General features: G+C 37.8%; 1 protein-coding gene across 6 annotated transcripts; it reads right to left on the bottom strand.

Annotated features, from left to right (window-relative positions):
- Positions 1-8,668: 8,668 nt before the first annotated feature.
- Positions 8,669-21,541, bottom strand: LOC120313527 (amine sulfotransferase-like). 6 transcript variants are annotated; one of them, XM_039355528.1, is made up of 8 exons: positions 21,258-21,541; positions 20,660-20,801; positions 20,222-20,372; positions 19,558-19,793; positions 18,565-18,682; positions 16,960-17,054; positions 12,109-12,289; positions 8,669-9,059 (listed from the first exon to the last, which is right to left on the bottom strand). In XM_039355528.1, the coding sequence occupies exons 2-8, from the start codon at positions 20,702-20,704 to the stop codon at positions 8,899-8,901; spliced, it is 987 nt and encodes a 328-aa protein (XP_039211462.1). In that variant the 5' UTR covers positions 20,705-20,801; positions 21,258-21,541; the 3' UTR covers positions 8,669-8,898. The 6 variants fall into 6 exon arrangements, with proteins under 6 accessions (XP_039211462.1, XP_039211461.1, XP_039211465.1 ...); XM_039355527.1 differs by having other exon boundaries at positions 21,333-21,541; XM_039355531.1 differs by having other exon boundaries at positions 19,585-19,793; positions 21,333-21,540.
- Positions 21,542-22,192: the final 651 nt, after the last annotated feature.

Below are 22,192 nucleotides of genomic sequence, written 5' to 3'. Positions count from 1 at the left end.
CACAGCTGCAATATGTCCTTGTTTCCCGCACGCCCGGCAGATAGTGGAGCGGAACTTGCAGTCAGTTCTCCTGTGGCGACCTCCACAGCCGATGCACTTGAGGGGAGCTGAAGAGCTTCCTTTCTGATTCCCTTCCTTCGTGGGGTGGAGACGGTCGACTTCCTCGTCCGGATCCTCCTCGGAGTTCCCTTGGACGTCCTCTTGGTGCACGGATGCAACATCTGGACTGTTCCTGATCGGCCGCATGTTCTTGACAGCGCAGCCTGCTGCTTCTTCTGCGGTGATCTCTCTTAAGGCATCTTGGAAGGACAAGTCTTCTTTGGTGAAAAGCCTCTGTTATAGATCTCGATGCCTTAACCCGCACACGAATCGGTCCCTCAGTCGTTCTTCGAGGTCCTTGAACTCACAGTGCTTGGCGGCCTTCCTCAATGCGGCGATGTACTCTTTGGCCGACTCTCCGGATCGTTGATCCCTCTGCTCGAAGGTGTGGCGCTATGCGATGACGGACATCTTGGGCTGGAAGTGCTCCTTCAGTAGCTTCTTTAGATCTGCGTAGCTGACAGACTCTAATGGAACAGGTGCTGCAAGGTTCTCTGCAATTTCGAAGGTGAACCAAGTGAGGGAAGATAGCTTGAAGTCTGCCACAAAGCAGGGTGGCAGACTTCAAGCTATCTTCCCTCACTTGGTTCACCTTGAGGTAGTTTTCCACCCTGGCTACGTAGGACTCCCACCGCTCTGGATGTGAGACGTCGAACTCCGAAAGCCTTCCAACCTTTGCCATCTTCAGGAGACGGGTCTATCAGCCAGCCTACTCCCGAATGTGTACTGGATTAGCGGGTAGCTGCCGAGTCAACGCCGTTCCGCCGCTCAGGACTCACTTGGGTAAGCTTACACCTCTTCCTTTTCAGTCGATGTAAGGCATCCCATCCTCGTCGCCAGTGTTGAGTCCTTCGCGAAAGGCAAGACACGAGAAGCAGTTGTAGTTCTCAAGTTTTCTTTTATTCTGTGTTCAGCTTACAGATGAAGGCTTCAGCAACGCCCAAAAGCTCCCAGCCTCTTATATAGACATTTCCCGGGTCAATGTGTTACTTTTCCCACGCCAGCACCCGTGCATGCGCACAGGTGCTGGCGACAGCCTGTCTGGTCCCGGGCAGCTTGCACCTGCCCGGGACTGCCTGCAAACGCCCCGAGCCCGTTTGCAAGGCTCGGGACATAACAGATCGTATATGATTCCTTTCCATATATAAACTTACCAGAACTGTTGTATTATTTTCCCACTCCAAAGGGAACAGTACTTCTTTGTGGGGGAAGCCCTTGCATGCTCCATCTAACAGCTGTGCTGAATAGGTGCAATCATACCAGAAAGGTCTTAGCTGAAAAGTCAGCCTAAATCTGTTCCATAAAAATCCATTCAATATGGTGAGAATACATACAGTAATTAGAATTTCACACTGGATCAACTGTTGGCTGCATTGGATGTCACGGCTTCTGAGTATCTACTGAAAAATGTACCATAGAGCTGTTTCTCTAGACAACCTGGACATGGCCTTGATGGGCTACTAGAAGGCAAATAGATGCTGGCAAATATTCAGCTGTCACTTTAAATTTTGTCAGTTCAGATAAAATGGTTGCACAAACATTCTGACTACTGTAGTCAAGGGATCAGAAGGTCATGACAAATCACCTCTACAGTATATTATTGTCAGCTTCGTGGATATTTCCATGGAGTAACTTGAAGGGGTCCACACCATTGTGTGTGAATGTGTAGGTGGTTGTTTAGGTTGGTATATGTGTTTTCAGTATCAGAGGTTTGATCAATAGCTCTCATACAATCCAGGGGATGTCTTATTCCCAAAGCATTTTACAGCATTAAGAGTCTTGGTGGCACAGTGGTTAGAATGCAGTATTGCAGGCTAATTGGGCCGACTCCCAGCAGTTTGTTGACTCAGCCTTCCGTCCTTCCAAGATTGGTAAAATGAGGACCCAGATTGTTAGAGGCAATATGCTGACTCTGTAAACTGCTTAGAGGGGGCTGTAAAGCACTGTGAAGTGGTATAAATGTCCAAGTGCTATTGCTATTGCTATTACCCACAGGAAGAGCAAATGAGAACAAGCCTGGAAAGCATTTGAGAACTATTGTCCTATTGCACATATATCCTTCTTGATCAAGGTACTTGAAAAGGTTGTAGTAAACTGTTTCCCACTCATTGCAACTTTAAGAGAGGTGGACTTCAACTCCTAGAATTCCACAGCCAACATTCTGAAAAATAGGGGGTTGCTGTAGGCCATAAAGGTTGCTCCACAAAGTAGAGAGCAATACTAAGAACAAAAGTGCACACCATATAAACAAGTATATATTCACAAAAATGCAGAGGTATATTGTAGCAGCTTCAATCACACATATGTATTACAATTGTATCATACATTTCTGCTCAGTTTCATCCTGAAGAAATTCTGGCAGATTCCCACACAGAAAGCTTGTATTTCTTTTATTATCCTAATAGAAATAAGACCCAAAAATATATCTTTGTTTAAAACAGTTTGCCTTGGCATCTTAACTAAATCTACTCCCCCCTTTTTCTTTTTTTACCTGGGAAGTGGTATATATTTCTATTTATTTTTATTAATCTGTCTACATTATTACCATTTATATCAACTAACATTTATCATGAATGAAGGGGAATATACGTGTCCCAGATAATGTTGCAACATCTAATCTGGGTGGGTTACTGGGACCAGAGGTTTAGTCTTCCAACTTTCAGACTTGTGCTGGAGTCCATTCTCAGGTTAACCAAAAATTACCAAAAATCACTATACTCTTACAAATTCTTTAATCTTAAAGGGAAACCCTTTCATATTTATTTTAAGCCTCTAATTTTTTAAAAAAATATTTCATCTTTATAATTAAAATGAATTAATTCTAAGACATCTTTTTAAACATATTTTTAACATAGATACATTCAAATTCATTTTCAATAATATTTGCAAGCTTTAGGAACAGCTCAAGCATTATATACAAAAAGAAAGAAAAGCAGAAAAGTGACCCATTTTCAAACCCACTTTATATGCACAAAACAATGCATTGAAACTTTCTTTAATTGCATATGTCAAACCAATAAAAAATCCATCCTAAATCCAATTAACTTATTAAATTTAAGTCACTGCCTTCAACTTGTCCTCATAAAATAAAATCTTTCTCTTTTGCTCAAGACATTCTCAATGCCAACATTGTAAATTTCCATTTCCATTTTGAAGTACAGACTTGTTCTCTTTAGGATTGTAAGGCCCAAAGAACCGAGGCCATTTCTTTCTCATCAGTGGCCAATGGGAGCTGAGCTAATCTCACATCCAGGGATAATGTTAGTGCACAACAGACAGAATGGGCTAGAATATTTGCTTCTCCTCACAGTAATAATAACATAGATTTTGCCTGCTTAGGGAATGGAAATGTTAGTTGAAGACTGGAATAGCTATGGATTACATAGAGCTGCCTCAGATGTATATTGGGGATAAGAAGTGGACAATATTATGACAACACAAGAGAAAAAGAAGTGGTTTTTGGAGTGTTTTTGTTGTGGTTAGATGCAGGTGAGGAAAAGACCAAAGTATGATTTTGTTCTATCAGTATTATCTTTGTGTAGATGCTTCACGTTCATTCGTCCCAAAGATTCTTTCTATGTTTAGCCCTGGGGTCAGCTTTCATCTTGAATGTAGACATCTCCACAACTTTGTGTAGGTTGACTCAGCCTTCTATCCTTCTGAAGTCAGTAAAATTAAGATCCAGATTGTTGGGAGCAATATGTTGACTCTGTAAACCACTTAGAGAGTACTGTAAAGCACTATGAAGCAGTATATAAGTCTAAGGGCTAATGCTAGTGCTATTGCTATTGTCCACTTCCTGGTTGTTCAGCTCTTTTCCTACAAATTTGCACAGTTAAAGTACTGTACCTCTAAGATTTGGAAGAAGAATTGTTTGGAGTATTTGTACAGGAATCTTTAATTTGGAGTAAGCTCCACTGAACTGGATGGAACTGATTTCCGCTTGAATACATTACACAAAATAGTATTAAAACTTAGAAAAGTGTCATCCATTTATTTAATGCATATAACTCACTGATAGTAATGACCTATTGTGGAAATCTTGGACAACAGACACAACCCATTACATTTGCATCAGTTTTAACTGAAAAAAATTATGTGTATGTCTGTTTGTATTTATACGTAAATAATTATATGCACACACATACATGTAAATAAATACAAATACATATATACAGTGTGTGGCACTATTTTCTCTCCATCCTAATAATATTATTCTGATATGTTTTCTTGTTATTTTTCTAATAGACAAATACAGATATTTCTTGGGGTTTTTGTCTTCCCATTAACCAATATATGTTTTATTATGTATGTTTAGCTTTGTATTGTGTTTTTTATCTAATTCACCTAGAATGTTACAGTGAGTTGGGCACCATATAAACCAACTAACCAATAAAGCAACCAATCGGTATGCCTCTTTACCTATTCTGCTATTTCCTTTGGAACAAGCAATGTTATACAAAGCATGTGAAAGGAATAAGAAATAATAAGCCAAGCAGGAAACAAAGAAATAGAACTATGGTTAAATCTAGACTACATATATACAGTTTGCAATACCTCGCCATACTCTTTCCAATCCCAGCAGCTTCATCCAGTTCCAGGACATTTTTTTATCACAATCACCATACATAGGAGTTTCCTCCCAGTAGACAGCCACAGTTTGCTTCATTTGTTCTGTGTTTCAAGCAAACAATTAAAGCCTGGTCATTCTATCATGTGGAGGAGGGCTTTTGAACCCTGAATCTTACTGCTGGTTAAGACCCTCTACTCAAATACTATTTGAAAGTGTGCATGAGTATAAATGGTTCTCTAAATCAGAGTATGCTTACTCATAAAGGTATTAGACAGGGTTGCTTTTTAATCTCTATGTCAAAAATAATCCAAGATTCCTATATGGTTCAGACATCATATATCCAACATCTGTGGTAAATGTATAAATATTCTTTTAAAGGCTGATGATATGGCTCTAGTAGTGCCTTGTCAGTTAGGACTGAGAAAACTGTCACATTCTCAATTCTAAATATCAATAAAATTAAATCTAAAGTGAAGATGTGTAGCAAAAAAAGTGTGAGATACAACTGGCCATTGAATAGGATGCTTGCTGAACAAGTGAATTCTTTCATTAATTTTTTTATAATATTTTAATGGTTTTCCAGTTTTTTATTTGAGTATTTAAAAAACAACGTGGTGACTGGGTTAATCAAATAGTTCAGTAACAGAAACTTTTAGTACCAATCTCGAGTTACATCATCAAATATTTCTTCTCTTTTTTATGTCGTATGTAAACTAGTACATTTCTAATTGCACCAAATTCAATAAAAACTTCATTATTACATTTATCAGTGCATTTTAGCTTATACATATCTTAATAGGTCTTCATAGACAGTCCAGGTCCTGTTATTAATTTCTACCTAATTTTTAATTTTTAGTTTATGGGCAATACTCCAATTTAACCTTTAATATCCATAGTTTTCAGCTTTTGGGTAACTAAAATTTCCCTTATCTTATTTCATAAGAAACTAGAATATCTAAAATACATTTTTTACCTACTTGAATATAATCTTATTCTATTTCCTAAAAATTTTCTATTTCTCACCATATTAAATCACCAACTTAGTAATTATCCTCTTTGTTGGCTCCAATCCATTATATACATTGCCTGGGTTAGTCGATAGTTCAAACATATTCCAAATGATTAATTTTCATTTCCCTTTTAAATCTAATTCTTCGGTATTAAACAAATTAATTCTTTATTTTCCACTAATTTCCAACTATTTTAAATCTAATAATCAAAATTCCCCTTATCTCAACATCTCCTTTTAACCCTCTAATTGACAATATAGAATCCTCTGTAGTAAATCAGAAACCACAGTCTTTCAACTTAATTCTAGCCTTCTTTCTTTACGAACCAGGCTTCCATACCAACGCTTTTAAATCATCAAATAGATCTCTCTCCATTCTTGTATATGTTTAAATTAAGGGAGACCATTTGATAGCCCATTTTCTGGGAGAGCTGGTCCATTTGTAATCATTAAATTGTCTCCCTAGTATCCCAGATCCCCATATTTGCTCTGGTATAGTTGTCTTCAGTTCGATCTGGTCTTTTTCTTTCTCAAATTTCTTCAGATTTGTATAAAAAGTCATTTCTATTTTTAAGGTTGTCGCTTCATTGATTGGGTGTTCAGTAAACTGTACTTGTTGGTCACTTAAGTTCCCTGTCTTGGTATTCAGTTGCTTCATTTCTGTTGTTTTCTGGATTGTTAGTTCTTTAGTTGCAGTCAAAATTTGGCTTTGTACATCTAAGCTGACATCTTGGTCTTTCTTTTTGGGTCGCATTTTCTCACAAGCTGCAAGAATAGTTTGATGTACTGATTTTAACATGGCAAGGGTTTTTTGCTGTTCTTCCTCCATCTCTATCATGGAGTTGTAAATACTCTTTCTACTGGAGGCTGCTTATTGAGCAAAAGTCTGTAAAAGTTCACCTTCACAATTCATGGAAACCAATTTCACTGCCCAGCTGTTCTCTCACAACTGACTCTCTCACAGATAATACCAGGGTCAGGGAACTCTTATCTGGTCTGGGCTGTGAGCCAAGTCTCTTTGTAGGAAATAAGAGATTGCAGTTCCAAGCTTTCCCACAAAGTGTCACCAATACCATTTAAAGTTTTTTTTAAGTCCCGGACTTTTCTAGGTTCTTTTCCAATTTAAATTCTTTTTTGAAGATAAAAATAGAAAGCCCCCAAGTTCCAAAGACATATAGATCCAATTATATTAGTGCTGTTCTTTTTGATGCTTTGATTCCCCTGGGTAGTCAGACACTGTTATTTTTAGAGGGTGGGAAGGAAATTCCCTTCCCTCTCTCTTCACAGGGATTCGATACTTCAGGAAGATTTCTACAGGAAAATACTTAGGGTAAAGAGACGGTAAAATCTCACCCAGTTCCTCTGTGTTGCTTTCAGAGTGCTTGTTAGTAAGTTTGACTTCGACTGTCAGCAGCTAAGTGATGGGCCATATTGCTATGGCTGATCTCTTTCCCATTGGTTAGAAGAGCTGCCCCGGATCAAGTAGAAGGGCTGCTGCCCTTCTGAGATCACATGGGGGTCCTCTCCTCGCTCGTCACCCCTCCAGGTCAACTTCCAACCCTTTTCAGGTTCCCCCAGTAGGATAAAACTGGACAGGGGGGAACAGGGATCGCCTCAACACGTCTGCCAACGCTGCGATGGCAAACTGGAAGTCAAATTCTTTCATTATTTAGAAGTAAAATTTATCAGAAGTTTGAAGGTAAATCATTTTAAAAGAAGTTTGATGAAAGCTAAGGCAAGTATCAAAACTTTATATAGTGATTTAATTAAAATTATCCATGTACCTAGACCAGGGGTAAGCAACCTTAGCTCTTTTATGACTCATGGACTTCAATTCCCAGAATTCCTATGCTATGCTGACTCAGAAATTCTGGGAGTTGAAGTCCATGAGTCATAAAAGAACTGAGGTTGCCTACCCCTGACCTAGACCCTGGTATTGAAAGGATTAGGACAGAAATAATCCCAACAATGGCCTAGGATGTGGAATTGTGGGATCTTACAAAAAAACAAGTTCAGACACATATTTTAAGAAGCATGTTAGGAACTGATGCAAACATGTCAACCCCCATGGTCAAAGAAGAAGCAGGTATCTACTCCATAGAGAGCCATTCAATAATTTAAAAAATAATCTAAATTATTTAATAGCTTGGGTTTTCCACACAATATTTACTTTCAATGGCTTCCTAGGCAAAAGAAATATTTAAACAGAGAATCTTAGATATCAGTACCCAACAGACAGGGAGTTATTGGCAAAAAGTAGATCTTTAAATTGGATGGCTAAGAACAAGCTCATTTTTCAAATTGACAACTGCCTGTCAGTGAGTTTGACGCAATTTCTAAAAAGGGCCTATTGTAGACCAAGAACTGAGTTATTGGATTCCATAACCAAATACAGACATTTTCATCATCTGCCATATCATCAGAGGTTGTATATATGGGATGTTCCAGCCATTGAAGATATTGCTTGTGTTTTGTTTGACTGTTGACTCTGGGCTCATCACTCTCAGGAGTCATAGCAGATGCAGTAATGCAGGGGTGTCAAACTGCTGGTCTGCAGGCCGGATGCGTCATGGAGAAACTGTGCCTATCCCATTGCCAGCAATGGAAAAAAAGTTGCAATACATCGCAACATGTCATGTGATGTTGCGAGTTTGATACCCCTGCTATAATGCAACATCTGGAAACTATAGCATTCCTACACATACAAGCAAAAGTAGATAATACCTTCATTATACTAAAAAGTGGAACAATTAGTGAAGTCAGGTGACACTATCAACAACATCTTGAAAGAATAAAATTCAGAAGGGAAAAAGAAAACAATATACTACCCTTCCTTGATATCTTCATCAGCAGAGTAAATGACAGAAAATTAGAAATGCAAGTCTATTGAAAATAAACAAAATACACCAAGTGTTCCATTTCCAAAGTAACAATTCAAGCACCCACAAGTTAGGCTATTTAAGAACATTATTCAGATGAATACAAACTCTAGTGCATTTGGCTTTATTTATGGAATCAAAATACAAAGGATAGTAAAAATTTCAGAAGGAAGTACAAGTAACTGTTTTCTGCAGTTTCTATTATATGTAATAATAGCACAGAATTTAATGTTACTCTGTTTGATGATCTCTGCAAAGTTGTGAATTAAACATTACAAGGTTACATAAAGACCGTTCTTGGAAGGTCATCTCTAATTCAAGCCATTTGAAGGTGTGCATCACACATTATTTTCCTCCACTGAGCTGGAAATAGGCTTAGGATCCTCCTGAATATCCCAGCAGAACTCGAAGGGCAGTTTTTCCATCCTCTCCTTAAAGACATGGTCAAACTTTTCACTCTGGGCAACAGTCATGGTGTTCTTCCAGTCCCCAACAGTGCCTGGTGGTTAAAAAATGTCAACAGGTTTTGTATTCAATTAAACTAGAGGCTATTTGGAGACTTCCAGTTTGCCACGCAGCCACCATGGATGCTCGGAAGACGAGTCTCGTATTCCCTGTCCAGGTTTGCACCACTGGGGGACCCTGAAAAGGGTCAAAAGTCACCCCGTAGAGGCGACCAGCAAGAGGGGCCCTCACTGGATCTCAGGAGAGTGGCAATTCTCCCGCTAGAGCCGGCAAATCCCTCCAAACCGGCGGATGAAAGACCGACCATAGAGATATGGTCCATCACAAGACTGCAGACAGCCAAAGTTACACTTACCATCTGGTAACTCTAAAGCAGTGTGAGATCTACCTCTCTTACATCTTAATTACTTATTTACCTGCATAAGCTGCTAAAGTACTTTCCTCCCTGTAGTGAGGGAAGGGAGATTTCAGCCCTCCCTCCAGAAACAGCGGTGATTAACTACCCAGGGGAGCTTAAAACGTTGAAAAAATACTGGGATCCTAATTGGAACTCTGCTTTCTCAAATTGGCAGATTACAAGATTTGTAATTTTCTATTCTTTATTTTTCTCTGATTTTTATTTTCTATTTTTACTGAAAATCTGGGTTTTTTTAAAAAAAATAGAAGAAAAAAACTGAAAAAATTAAAACAACTCTGGGTTGACATCTGGTGGCTAAACCTGAGATTGCAACCTATTACTGCCTAAGAGAGACTTGTTGACAGCTTAGAAAATAGATAAGATATAAATAACCTTGAAACACCAGCTGCAAGAAACTTAGCTCTGGTCTTCACTTAGTGGACTTCCTGACTGTAAGCTTTTAGTTTAATATACTACAATGGAAGAAGAACAGGAATGGACTTTTCCTACAGAGGAAGAACAGGAACAAACTCTTTGTATGTTAAAATCAATTGTCCAAATTCTTCTCACAACTGGTGTTGAAATAAGAAACAGTAGGAAAAAACAAGAAAACAGCCTGGATATGCAAACTCAAATTATGACTTCAACTAAAGAATCATCTATACAGAATTCTATAGAGAAAATGGAACAATTAAATGCTATGATAGAAGATCTAACTACTCAACAAATACAGATAATGGAAGATACAGAAAAGAAATCGATAATAGAAAAAGGAAAGGACTTTTCTTATAAATCAGAAGAAACCTGAAGATCAAAAAGAAAAACAGATGAAAGAGAAGAGAAACACTTTGAGATAACCACGTCAAGATGGAAAAACAAGGAGATGACCTGTTAGATCAGCAAGTCCTCTTTTTAAAAAAAGGCAGTTGGATGGTCTTTTCAACATCAAACAACAGCCACAACAACACAAAGGGATCTGCTTGATGATTTAAAAGCAAAGACACGAAAAATGATTTGGAAAGAAAGAAAGCTAGAATAAGACTGAAAAAAGTTGGGATTTTGATTTACACATGAGATTTAAAATAGAATATACCCAAATAGATAAAACATGTATTCTGAGTATAAGATATTATAGTGACTTGAGATAAAGAAAATTTTGGTTACGTAAAATTAAGTAGTATAATATTAAAATAAGAATATTATATTGCTTTATTAATTCGTTAAGGTAGATGGTAAGAATCTATATATAAGAAGTTTATCGTAAACATTAGAGTACGTAAGGAATTCTGATAAAGGAATTGTGGTTAATCAAAAATCTGGAAAAATAAATATTAAGCGTTAAATTTAAATATTAAGGGAAAACTAAAATGGGGAAAAGCCCATTAGGTCACTGATTGGCTAAAAGATTGAATGTTTAAAAACAATTAAGATTTGAATTCAAGATATTGTTATGAGTCAAGACAAAGAAAAATTCTGGCTAAGTAAAACTTACAAGTAAAATACTTATAATTAAATTTGTATATTGGTTTATGGTATAAATGCTAATAGGTTAAAAATTATTAGTCTCAAATATGAGATAGGAGACATACAGAGGAAAAAAAGAGGAAATACTAAGTGTGGAAATAAAGGAAATCTTGGCTATTACATTTAAGATTCTAAGATACTGGAGAATTACTAGAAAAATAAGAATATTACTTCATATTATTAATTGGTTGATGCAGACGGTGAGAATCATGTATAGATCAGAGGTGTATGTGGAACTTTAGACTGTGGGGGAACCGTGATAGAAATTGGGATCATTTAAAATTTGGAAATGAAAAAGATTAAACATTAAATTTAAAATATTAATGGAAAATTAAAATTAAAAAAACTTTATTAGGTCATTGACTGTCTAAAAGATGGAATGTTAAATTAATTAAGATATGTATAAACTAAGGATTATTGATGAATGCTAGAAAGTATTTTCTGTTTGATTGATGGAATAAGAATGGTGTTGGTTTGAATATGAGACAGTATATATTAAGGGGGAAAGAGAGGAAATTAGTTGTCTTAATACTTCGAGATTTGTATTGATGATATTTAAATGTAATGGAATTATTGTACTCAGCTGCCATGTTGCTTTTCAAATATGCAAATGTAATATTAGAAAATTAATTTTAAAATATTAAAAAAATAAACTAGAGGTATTTATGTCATCCTGTCACCAAAATGTTCATAACTTGGAACATTGCACATTTTTCCATTATCAGAGGAATGCTTAGTCACCTCTTTGTCCATCAAACAGTTTTACAAACCTGTATTGATAGTTTTTGGGGAGGAAGCTGGTTGCCTAGTATTTTAACTAGAGCTGGATTACATAGAAAAGACTTGATAGGAGGGCAAAGATCTCTCTAACTAGAAGGGGTCAAGTGATTTCTGTGCCATAAGTATCTCTTACTTGGAAATCGTGGAATCAATGGTCTACTAGTGAGGTTCAAATGATCTTGAATTCACTCTTTTGCAACTGGCCCCATGATTAAGTGAAATGATTGATGGTTCTTTGAGCATCGGTTAGACTCCTACAGGCTTAAGGGAGATATGTCTGTACCACTTTAGGAAGTGCCTTTCAGAGGAAGACAGTAATCCTGGTTTCGGATGAAGCTGAAATGAAAAGCATAGCCTCTAATATGAATTATTACTGATTTACCTTTGCGAAGAAAGATCCTTTTCCTAAGAACCATCTTATCAGTAAACAAGAATCTGTAGTTTGTTCTAGAATCCACTTTCATGTTATTAAGTGCAGCTTTATCCACCACATCATCCACCTCCTTTTCAGTTAGTTCTCTTCCTAGGAAGTTGCATATTTTCAGTACAGAACTTCTCAGATCCTGTAATTTGATATAGCTTTATATTAGTTCATTCATAACGATGGGGAAAAGATGGAATTTTTTGTTGATATATGTGGGGAATTCTAAAGATTATTGCTTCTTTATACATATCTTGCATATTAAACTTTCTTTCTTTTCCTACTGAAAAAAATTCCCTGATATTAAATAATAATTATTTTTTAAACAAAAGCCGAACATGGGCATATCAATGAAGCAAAATCAATGAATTAAAGAAATAATGCCTTAAGTTTCCTGCTAAATACTTTCAAGAGACAGGTTATTGAGAAACATTTTTAGTTTACAAATATATTTAGTTTACAATATATTTATGTCCCAGAATTTCACTAAGATTCAGACACTTACATTGTTAGTACTTTTGACTGCATTAGAAGCTGGCCAGTTCCCAAACCAGACTAAATAATTGTTTTGGCCTCTCTTGAAAATGCAGTTGAGTTGAGTGAATCTCTTCTGATTCAATACAGGAGAATAATATGAAAAACCTGGGCCAGGATTTTGCTTATTACAAGTACATTGTGCTTATTGGCTTTCTCTTATCTACTAAGTCTATCAAAAATTAAATCAACTTTGTTTTCCCAAACTTATTAGATCAATTTTGTTTTGCCAAACTTATTTGCAAGAATGCATGCAAGTCCCCTGGACTGCAGGGCAATCAAACCGGTCAGTCCTAGAGGAGATCAACCCTGATTGCTCTTTAGAAGGCCAGATCCTGAAGTTGAAACTCAAGTACTTTGGCCACCTAATGAGAAGGAAGGATTCACTGGAGAAGAGCCTAAATGCTGGGAAAGCTTGAGGGCAATAGAAGAAGGGGACGACAGAGAATGAGGTGGCTGGATGGAGTCACTGAAGCAGTAGGCATGAGCTTAAATGGACTCCAGAAGATGGTAGAGGACAGGAAGGCCTGGAGGAACATTGTCCATGGGGTCGCAATGGGTTGGACATGACTTCGCAATTAACAACAATGCTGTGAATTCTAGCACGAAATGCCAAATGCCCACAAACACATCTTCTATTAATCTTTTTAATATTAATTTGACAGCACTCTTGTTTTCTGAATCCTCTTCCTTCCTTCTGAAGAGACAGAAACTTATTTTTCTTCAGAGATCTCACCAGTCTTCTAGGTCTAGGACAGGGCTTTTCAACCTTTTCACAGATTGTACCATTTTTAGGACATGACAATATTTGATTACCACCAGTGCTTAGCAAGGTGTCAAAAGCTTGATGACTAAAAAAGGGGGGGTTAGATTTTACTGATTAGATTCATTTGTTGTTAGAGAAATGGCTAGTTTATAATATTATGGAAAAGTAAAAAGTTTAGGTTCAATGTTAATGCTTCCTTCTACTGCAACAGAGGAAGTTGGAAGTCAATGCTTTTTCTTTTTTTTCTCTTTCCCCCTCACTTTTTCCCCCTTTTTCCTCCCTACTGTGTCCTACTATTTGTTTTTGTATTTTTGTATTTTATCCTATAATCTAATAAAACATTACAAACTGCAGGAAAAAAAAAGAAAAAAGTACCAGTTTTAATTTCTTCGGTGGCAGTTCCTTTGCTGAATACTTTCCCTTTGTACTGACAAATGTATGATGAATTTATCCATATTTATTAATATACACCACTACCAGCTGGCTGGTCGGCCCTTCTTCCTCTCTCCCTCTCCTCTCCTTCCACAGTGTAGTAAGAATGCACACACACACACATCCAGTCCCTTCACTGTATCCTTAAAGACACAGGAATCAAGCGCAAAGTAAGAAAGGCTCACAAAAGCCTCGCAGAATAAAGAAACACTAAACTCCAGGTTTTTTTTCCCTTTAAACTGCCTCAGGCATGTCACAGTGTTGCAACCCAAGCCTGAAAGGCTCCGAAAATTGCAAAAAGCAATAACCTTAAATTTACCCTGCTTACCTACAAAGAAAACTTGCTAAAAGCCAAAGACAGACTCAAGATAAGGGGGTGAAACTAATTACATTTCTTTAAAGCAAGGGTGTCAAACAGCTGGCCCATGGACCAGATGCATCATGAGGAAATTGTGCCCACCCCTTTGCTGGCAATGGGGAAAAAGTTCCAATACGTGGCACAACATCACATGATGTCATGAGTTTGACATGTCTGGTTTAAAGGGATTAAATCTACAGATGCCAATACTTTGGACTCATTGTTAGCCTTTGTGAAACAGACTAAAATATTCCAATAACCAAAGCACAAAAGCCGAGCCTCTGAATTACAAAATGCTGTAAAAACTGCACAAAAATCCTTATGGTAACCCAATCAAGCTGTCAGCTGACCCAGAACTAAATAAACCAACCTCCTTTCTGACATGCTCGTCAACCGGCTTTTCATTTTAGCAGCATTGATTACATTCTCCTGGCTGGAGAAAACTAACCAGCGGATCTTTTCTTCCAGCAACAGCTTCTTCTTCCCTGCATGCTGAGCTCTCCTTCCACAGCTTCTTCTCTGTCCCCTTTCCTGATAAAACCACCTCCTTTTATATCCTCTCCTCCCCCTCCTTTTCTCTTCAGTTCACCTCCAGCTACGGAAGCGCCAATCAGCTGGAGCCAATCAGGTGGAGACCTGCAGCGCTCCTGGGGCTTCTGCCAAGCCCAGACAGTCCTGCAGCTCCAGCTGCCTCTCCCTCAGGCTTGGGTCACTTCATCTCATTCCCCCTCCCCTGTTACACTTGTCTAGAAGGGTCACGTACAGTGGTGGGATTCAGCTGGTACACAGAACTTTGGCAGAACCGGTAGCTAATTTTTTTGTTGCCCAGGTCCAAAATGGACTTCTGGAAGTGGCATCCACACAGAGAACCAGTTGTTCACATATTTGAATCCCACCACTGGTCACGTACCACCTGCCACATGCCAAAGTAACACTAGTGATATGCGTACCATCAGTTGAAAAGCCCTGCTCTAGAAGTTTACAGAAATAAGCAAGAATGGTTCTGTCATCACCTCTGCATCTTCTGGAATACGTTATGCTACATATCTGGTGCCACCCAATAGCCATCCCACTTCCCTTTCTTAGGACTGACCTCCACGTCAGCTCTCTATTTCTGGATCTGACCATTGCATTAGTTCCTTATTCTTATTCCATTGTCCTAGTTACTGAGCCAGTTTCCTGTTCTTCCTTGTCCTTGCTCTAACCACTACTTTTCTCACTACTGACACATCTCACAACCCAGGGCTTTTCAACCAGTGGTACGGGTACCACCTGTGGTACATTGACACCTGGCAGGTGGTACACGACCATCCTAGAAAAGTGATAGAGGGGGAGGGGAATGAACTGAACTGGTGGCAGCACTGCACAAGCCTGATCGAGAGATGGCTGGAGCTGCAGGGCTGTCAGGGCTCAGCGGAAGTGCCAGGATCAGTGCCGCTTTCCAACTGATCGGCGCTTCTTCAGGACTGTCAGGGCTCAGTGGAAGTGCCAGGGTCAGCGTCAGGCTCCAGCTGGAGCTTGGAGCTGATCCTGGTATTTCTGCTGAGCCCAGAAGAAGTGCCGATCAGCTGGAATGTTGCAGCATCTCCAGGGTCTTGTCATTTACATTCAGATGCTTGGCAACTGATTCATATTTATGATGGTCACAATGTCCCAGGGTCATGTGAAGTGACCAAAACCTGCTGCAACCACCCAGCAGACAGGGGGAATAAAAACCAACCCCCCCTGCTTCCAATCCTCAACAGAAATGCTCACAACAATGAAAACCTTGGACAGGAGGAAGAGCGCTGCCAGGCACTGTCTTGCTCGGCTGTGGCTTGGGGTCCCTTTTTTCAGTGCCATTGTAACTTCGAAATTCACTGAGTGAACTGTTGTAAGTTGAGGACTACCTGTACTTTATCACTCCCCCCATCAAGTTTTTGACACCTTGCTAGGTGACTAGTGGTACTCAGATATTGCCATATCCTAAAAGTGGTACAGTGGGTGAAAAGGTTGAAAAGCCCAGGTACAGGTGGTACCTGATTCAATTGTGAGAGGGAACTTGGTGTCCTAGTGAACAATCACTTAAATATGAGCCAACAGTGTGGTGCAGCTGCCAAAAAAGCCAATGTAGTCCTAGGCAGTATTAACAGAGAGCTAGAATCAAGATCATGTTAATATCACTTTATAATGTCTTGGTAAGATCACACTTGGAATACGGCATCCTGTTTTGTTACCACAATGTAAAAAAATATGTTGAGACTCTAGAAAGAGTGCAGAGAAGAGCAACAAAGATGATTAGAGGACTGGAGACTAAAACATATAAAGAATGGTTGTTGGAATTGGTTATGTCTTGTCTAGTCAAGAGAAGGACTACGGGTGACATGATAGCAGTGTTCCAATATCTCAGGGTTTGCCATAAAGAAGAGGGGGTCAAGCATTCTCCAAAGGCAGGACAAGAAACAATGGATGAAAACTAATCAAGGATAGAAGCAACATAGAACTAAGAAGAAATTTCCTGAATGTTAGAACAATTAATCAGTGGAACAACTTGCCCCCAAAAGTTGTGGGTGCTCCATCACTGGAAGTTTTACAGAAGAAATTGGACAACACATTTGTCTGAAATGGTATAAGGTTTCCTGCCTGAGCAGAGCGTTGGACTAGAAGATCTCCAAGGTCTCTTATTTTTTTATTTCTAAAGCTTTCTGTTCGCATTGTACTACACAACATAGACACATCTTACCTTTTTCATTTCTTCATAAAAAAGGAAGAGAATATTGAAATTACTCTTATGAGCATACCAGCCTTCTACATGGTCTAGCCACGAACCACAAAGCACTGATAGGAGAGAAATTAGTTTAGCATAAACATGAAGGTAATCTTGAAAGTCACAAGGTTCAGCTGGGTGCTGCAATGATCCAGCTGACCATCTGCCTCAGGGATACATTAGTAATATTTGAATTTCCTCCATTTATCTTTAAGAACCTGGTGGGCCTAAAATTCAAAGCATAATAGCTCAACTAGAGGCCACCCTAAAATCTACATAGTCTAGCCACAAACTATAAAGCGCAGATAGGAGAGAAATGAATTTTATATAAACATGAGGGCAATCTTGAAAGTCACTGAGTTCAGTTGTTCAGCTCAGTGCTGCAATGATACACTGACCATCTGTCTCAGGAATACATTCATAATGCTTGAATTTCCTCCAATTATCCTTACATTCCTGCTGGACCTACAGATCAAAGCATGATAGCTCAACTAGGGGCTATCCTAATATCACTGAATGTGCATATTCTAACTTGTTAAGGGGGGATTTTTGTCAAAATGCTACTATATTGTTTTATTTCTTTGTTTTTTCTTAATTCGATGTTTGGGGCAATCTGATTTAATTTTTTTTATACTTCTTTAGCTATCAGACTTACTCCATTTAGTTCTTTTTCAATTTCCAACCTTTAAATGCTCCCTGTGTGGTTTCATGTTACAAAGATTTGGTTTGTCAGCTACTTTTTTTAAAAAAATAAAGTTACTATCTAGCTTTCAAATGAAGATGGATTTTTATCTATAATGTTAGATTCTGTCCAACCATTCCCAACTGAATCACATCCTGATTTTAAACTATCAATTAGGTATAAGCTTTTCTAATGGAAAGCCCAATGGGTCGCTGAACGTACAGATGTAGGAAGACACATAAATGACCCCACAAAAAAAGGTGCCAGATTTTCAACTACCACATTAGCAATGGATAATCCTGAATAGGATTCGTACCTCACATGGCGTCTGCTGGGACACTCTCTATAAATGAGGCATAGTATCCTCCCCTCCGGGTGACAATAGGTTCCTACATCAAACTGTAAATCACATTGTGTCCAACTGTAAGCTGAGGGCATATACCAGTCTAGTATCTGAATTTTTTCCCATTTAAACGACGCTGCGCTTCAGTGGTTAGGTGGCTTAGACATTGCTATTTTAATGTAGATCTTTTTAACATTTATATTTTATTGGGTTCTGTTAATCTAGGTGAAAGGTTAATATATATTGCAAGTCTATGTATGAGATGCCATACGCTAACTAAATGAATTGACATAAGCTATCTTCTCTTGCCTCTCTCATCCACTTTTACATTATGAATAGTTCTAGGAGTTCTTCATTCTTCTCTACCATCTATCCATTTATATTGTGTAACGTTTACATGAATTACTGCAAATGTATAAAAAATGATTATTTTCAACTTATTTTTGGAGAGAGGGTGGATTGTTTGGTCTTTGTGGGAAGCAGATGGAAATATATTCATAATCTCTTATCCAAAACAAAAACTGACGTAACGTTGTCACTATCAAAGACTTCTTACCTTTGCCAGCCAAAAACTTCTCAAAGAAAGTACTGAAGTCTTTATTATTATTATTAGTATTATTAAAATGATAGCTAGAAACCAAGATATCCTTTGGATTTCTAAGCACATAAATAATCTGTAAGAGAAAGATACCTAGTCAAAGAAACAAGACAAAAACAAGAAAAAAAGACAGACTGACAGCAAAGCATACATAGAATGCATCAAGTATCTCTCATACACTCATCTAACAGGCTCCATTATATCAGGGGATCTCAAAGCTTATTAGCAAAACCATTTTTGAGGCATTTCCAGCAGGCCAATAGGATTGAGGCCAGCCTCATCTTGGAGGAATGATTTTCCATATGGCTGGGGTCACAACAGCAAGGGCTATCATCCTAGAGTCCCCCTGACAAATCTCCCTAGCTGATGGGACCCCAACAGAACTTGATCAGATGGGTAGATGTAACTGGGAAGGGGAGGTCCTTCAAATAACCTGTTTCCAACTCATGAAGGGGTTTAAAGGTCAAAACCAGCATCTTGATTGGGATCCTGAACCAAACTGGTAGCGAATGAAGTTTCCAAAGCAGAGGTGTAATTTATGTAGTTCTTGGAGATCACACAAGTGCTCATGCTGCTGCATTTTGCACCAGCTGAAGCTTATGGTGACTAGGGCATGAATGACTGGGAGTAGGAATTGTGGGAAGGGATTTGAAGGCTGGAAATAGCACCCCTCAACTTGACATCATTCAGCTTTGTTAAGATAGCAAATGGCCATGCAACACAAAGCGTTGTAATCCATTTGGAAAAATAAGCTAAAGCTGGTCGATATTCAGTTCGATTCTTAGCTATTTCTGCTGGGCATCATTCCGTTTGTGTTTATTTTCCTCACTCTTCAAAACTTGTTAGTGTCCACCAAACATATTGGAACAATGTAATATATGTTTGTGTGCCCTTTGCCTATTTGTTAATAAAACATTCAGGCACATAGCTAAAGGAAACAGAAGACACCACCTCACAAGTTAGCAAAATATGTCCTACTTTTGCTCTTCTACTTCGTAATCCTTTGGGTACCAAATAGTAGGGCAGATGGGAAGTAAAGAGACGAGGTGATGGGCGACTGATAAAATCTACATGCAAGAGATTATACTCCAGCCATGGTGCTCGGTCAAGCAGGGTAATATTTTCAGTTTCATCTCGATGACCTTCATGAAGAATCAAGCTGACAATATTCTGAGTCCATATTGTGCCTGCAAATAAGGAATAATTAAATTAATTCATCCAGAACCATTATTATTTGGAGAATTTTGAACTTAGGCAAAGCCTAGCTTCCTATCAGGAGGAATAGTAAAGATGCATAAAGACAATGAAGTCTTCTAAAAGTGATAGATTAAACTGATGGATGGATGAGTAAGAAAATAGCTACAACAACCCTGTGAGGTAGATTGGGCTGTAACTGACCAAAGTCACCCATCCAGCAATGTATGGATAAAATAAAAATGATGAAAATACAGAATTTAGCAGCTTTATTTTTCCTACATTTCCAGCTTCTTATAAAATGTAAATGTTAAAATCTGGTTATAGCACAACATAGTTACAGCAACCAAAATACTGAGGAACTGAATAACAGCATTGGATACAAGATTATTTCTTTCTTGGAAGACATCTTTGAACTTACCAGATTTAGGATATGTGATTATGAATATATCATCATCTCGGATTTCAAAAGTGTCCAGTGAATCTATACTTTCGGGTGAGGACGCATTAGAGTATAAATAGATTCCTTTGTATTTATACAGGAACTCATCTTCTCTCTCCATTGCTTCATCCTGTTGATGTAATAATAGTTCCTACATTTATGTTCAGTATTGTATTAATTCAATTCTTTAAAAATCATGAATCCTGCTAAAATAAAGAAAAACAATGTATATCATTAGATTAGTTTCCTTAATTAATTCATTAGTTTCATGAACTCAGTTTTCACCCATGAAAGTTCCCATTGCAAAGACTAAATTTGTTGTTCTTCTTGGAATCTTAGACTTCTGTGTAGAAGAGAAAGTTTTGATTACAAAGATAAGAACATACTAGTTGCAATTCTTTTCTTACCTTACCTTACCTTATATAGTCTCTGGTAGCCAGTCATGTCATGTCCTGAAGTCATCTTATTACAGTGCTTTCTCAAAGTTCTTGTATTCCTGTAGAATTTTCAAATATTTAAGAAAGCTGATTTGTATTTAATTATTGTGCCAGTGGTACTTCTGTGTTCCAAAAAAAAAAAAAAAAAGACCTAATGGGAGATAGAACATGACTGAATAATAACTTAATTAACAAGACAAAGAGAATCTTCTGCCAATCTTTACCATATGTGTAACAACTCAATCCAATATAGCACAACCAACGTAAATTGTGAGATGGATAACACTGCCATACATCAAAGACATATCAGAAATCACCCACAGACTATTACAAACACAGGGGATCATTATACCACAAAAACCAACTAAAGCCTTCCAAAACATCCAAACTAAGCCAAAATACCCAATAGTGCCAGAAGAAATAACAGGAATCATTTATAACAGAGAGAATTCCTGCAACCTGGCACTGGTCAAATGAGCCAACAACAGGGACATAGAGATAAACAACATTCATATGCCATTCAAAAGAGACAATCAAAAAGCCAAAAGGAAAACAAAAAGACCACAACACCTCCTCACCAGTAATTAACATCCAGATTAGCAGAGATTACATCAAGATTAATACTAGACCAACAATCAAGTAGTAAACAATACCCCAATCAAGGAATTATCACTGCAGACAAATACTGTTCCTCCTCCTCCTCCTCCTCTTCCTCCTCAGGTTATCATCACACTATATATATACTATTATGTCACTTTTTTGAGTAATCCAAGTTCCTCTTATTGTGTCTTAATGTCAACACATAAACAAAAAACTGATTTTGTCAGTGTTGTTTGTGTAATGGCATATGGGAATGATCTTGGGAGACAGGGGAACACATATATTCTGAGTCAGGGGTTCAAATAATACACCCTGCCAAACAACCTTTGCTGCCCACTGGCATTTTTTTTAAAAAAGCCAATAAATTCACAGCTGAATGTCTCCATGCTCTGCTAGCTGACAATTAGTTGATGAGTAATCCTTTGCAATCAACAATGATTTATAATTTATGAAGTAGTCAGTAAGGTTAAGTATTTAGGAGTATATATTACAACATCTAATGGAAAATTGTATAAGAACAATTATATGGGTTAAAGTTCAAAATTATATACAATTATATGGGTTAAAGTTCAAAAAGATTTAAATGATTGGCAAAAACTGCAACTATCGTTACTGGGGAGAATTTCAGTAGTAAAGATGAATGTTCTACCAAAGTTTCTTTTTTTGTTTCAGATGATACCTTTTTTAAAAAAGGATGCTAATTTGGATGAGTGGCAGAAGGGTATCAATAAATTTATTTGGGGTGGGAAGAAATCAAGGGTAAAGTTTAAGATTTTACAAGACGCTTGAGAAAGAGGTGGACTTAAAGCACCTAATTTGAAACTATATTATGATGCGGCCACTTTAACTTTAGTAAGTGACTGGCTTAATTTAACAAATAAAAATATTCTTGCTCTTGAAGGTTGGGATTTAT

The sequence above is a fragment of the Crotalus tigris genome, unplaced genomic scaffold, assembly GCF_016545835.1.
Source record: "Crotalus tigris isolate CLP2741 ecotype Arizona unplaced genomic scaffold, ASM1654583v1 scf7180000018691.1937549, whole genome shotgun sequence".
In the NCBI taxonomy this organism is placed as follows: domain Eukaryota; kingdom Metazoa; phylum Chordata; class Lepidosauria; order Squamata; family Viperidae; genus Crotalus; species Crotalus tigris.
Note: the sequence above shows the minus strand (reverse complement) of the source record. Positions and strands in the feature narration are given on the sequence as shown.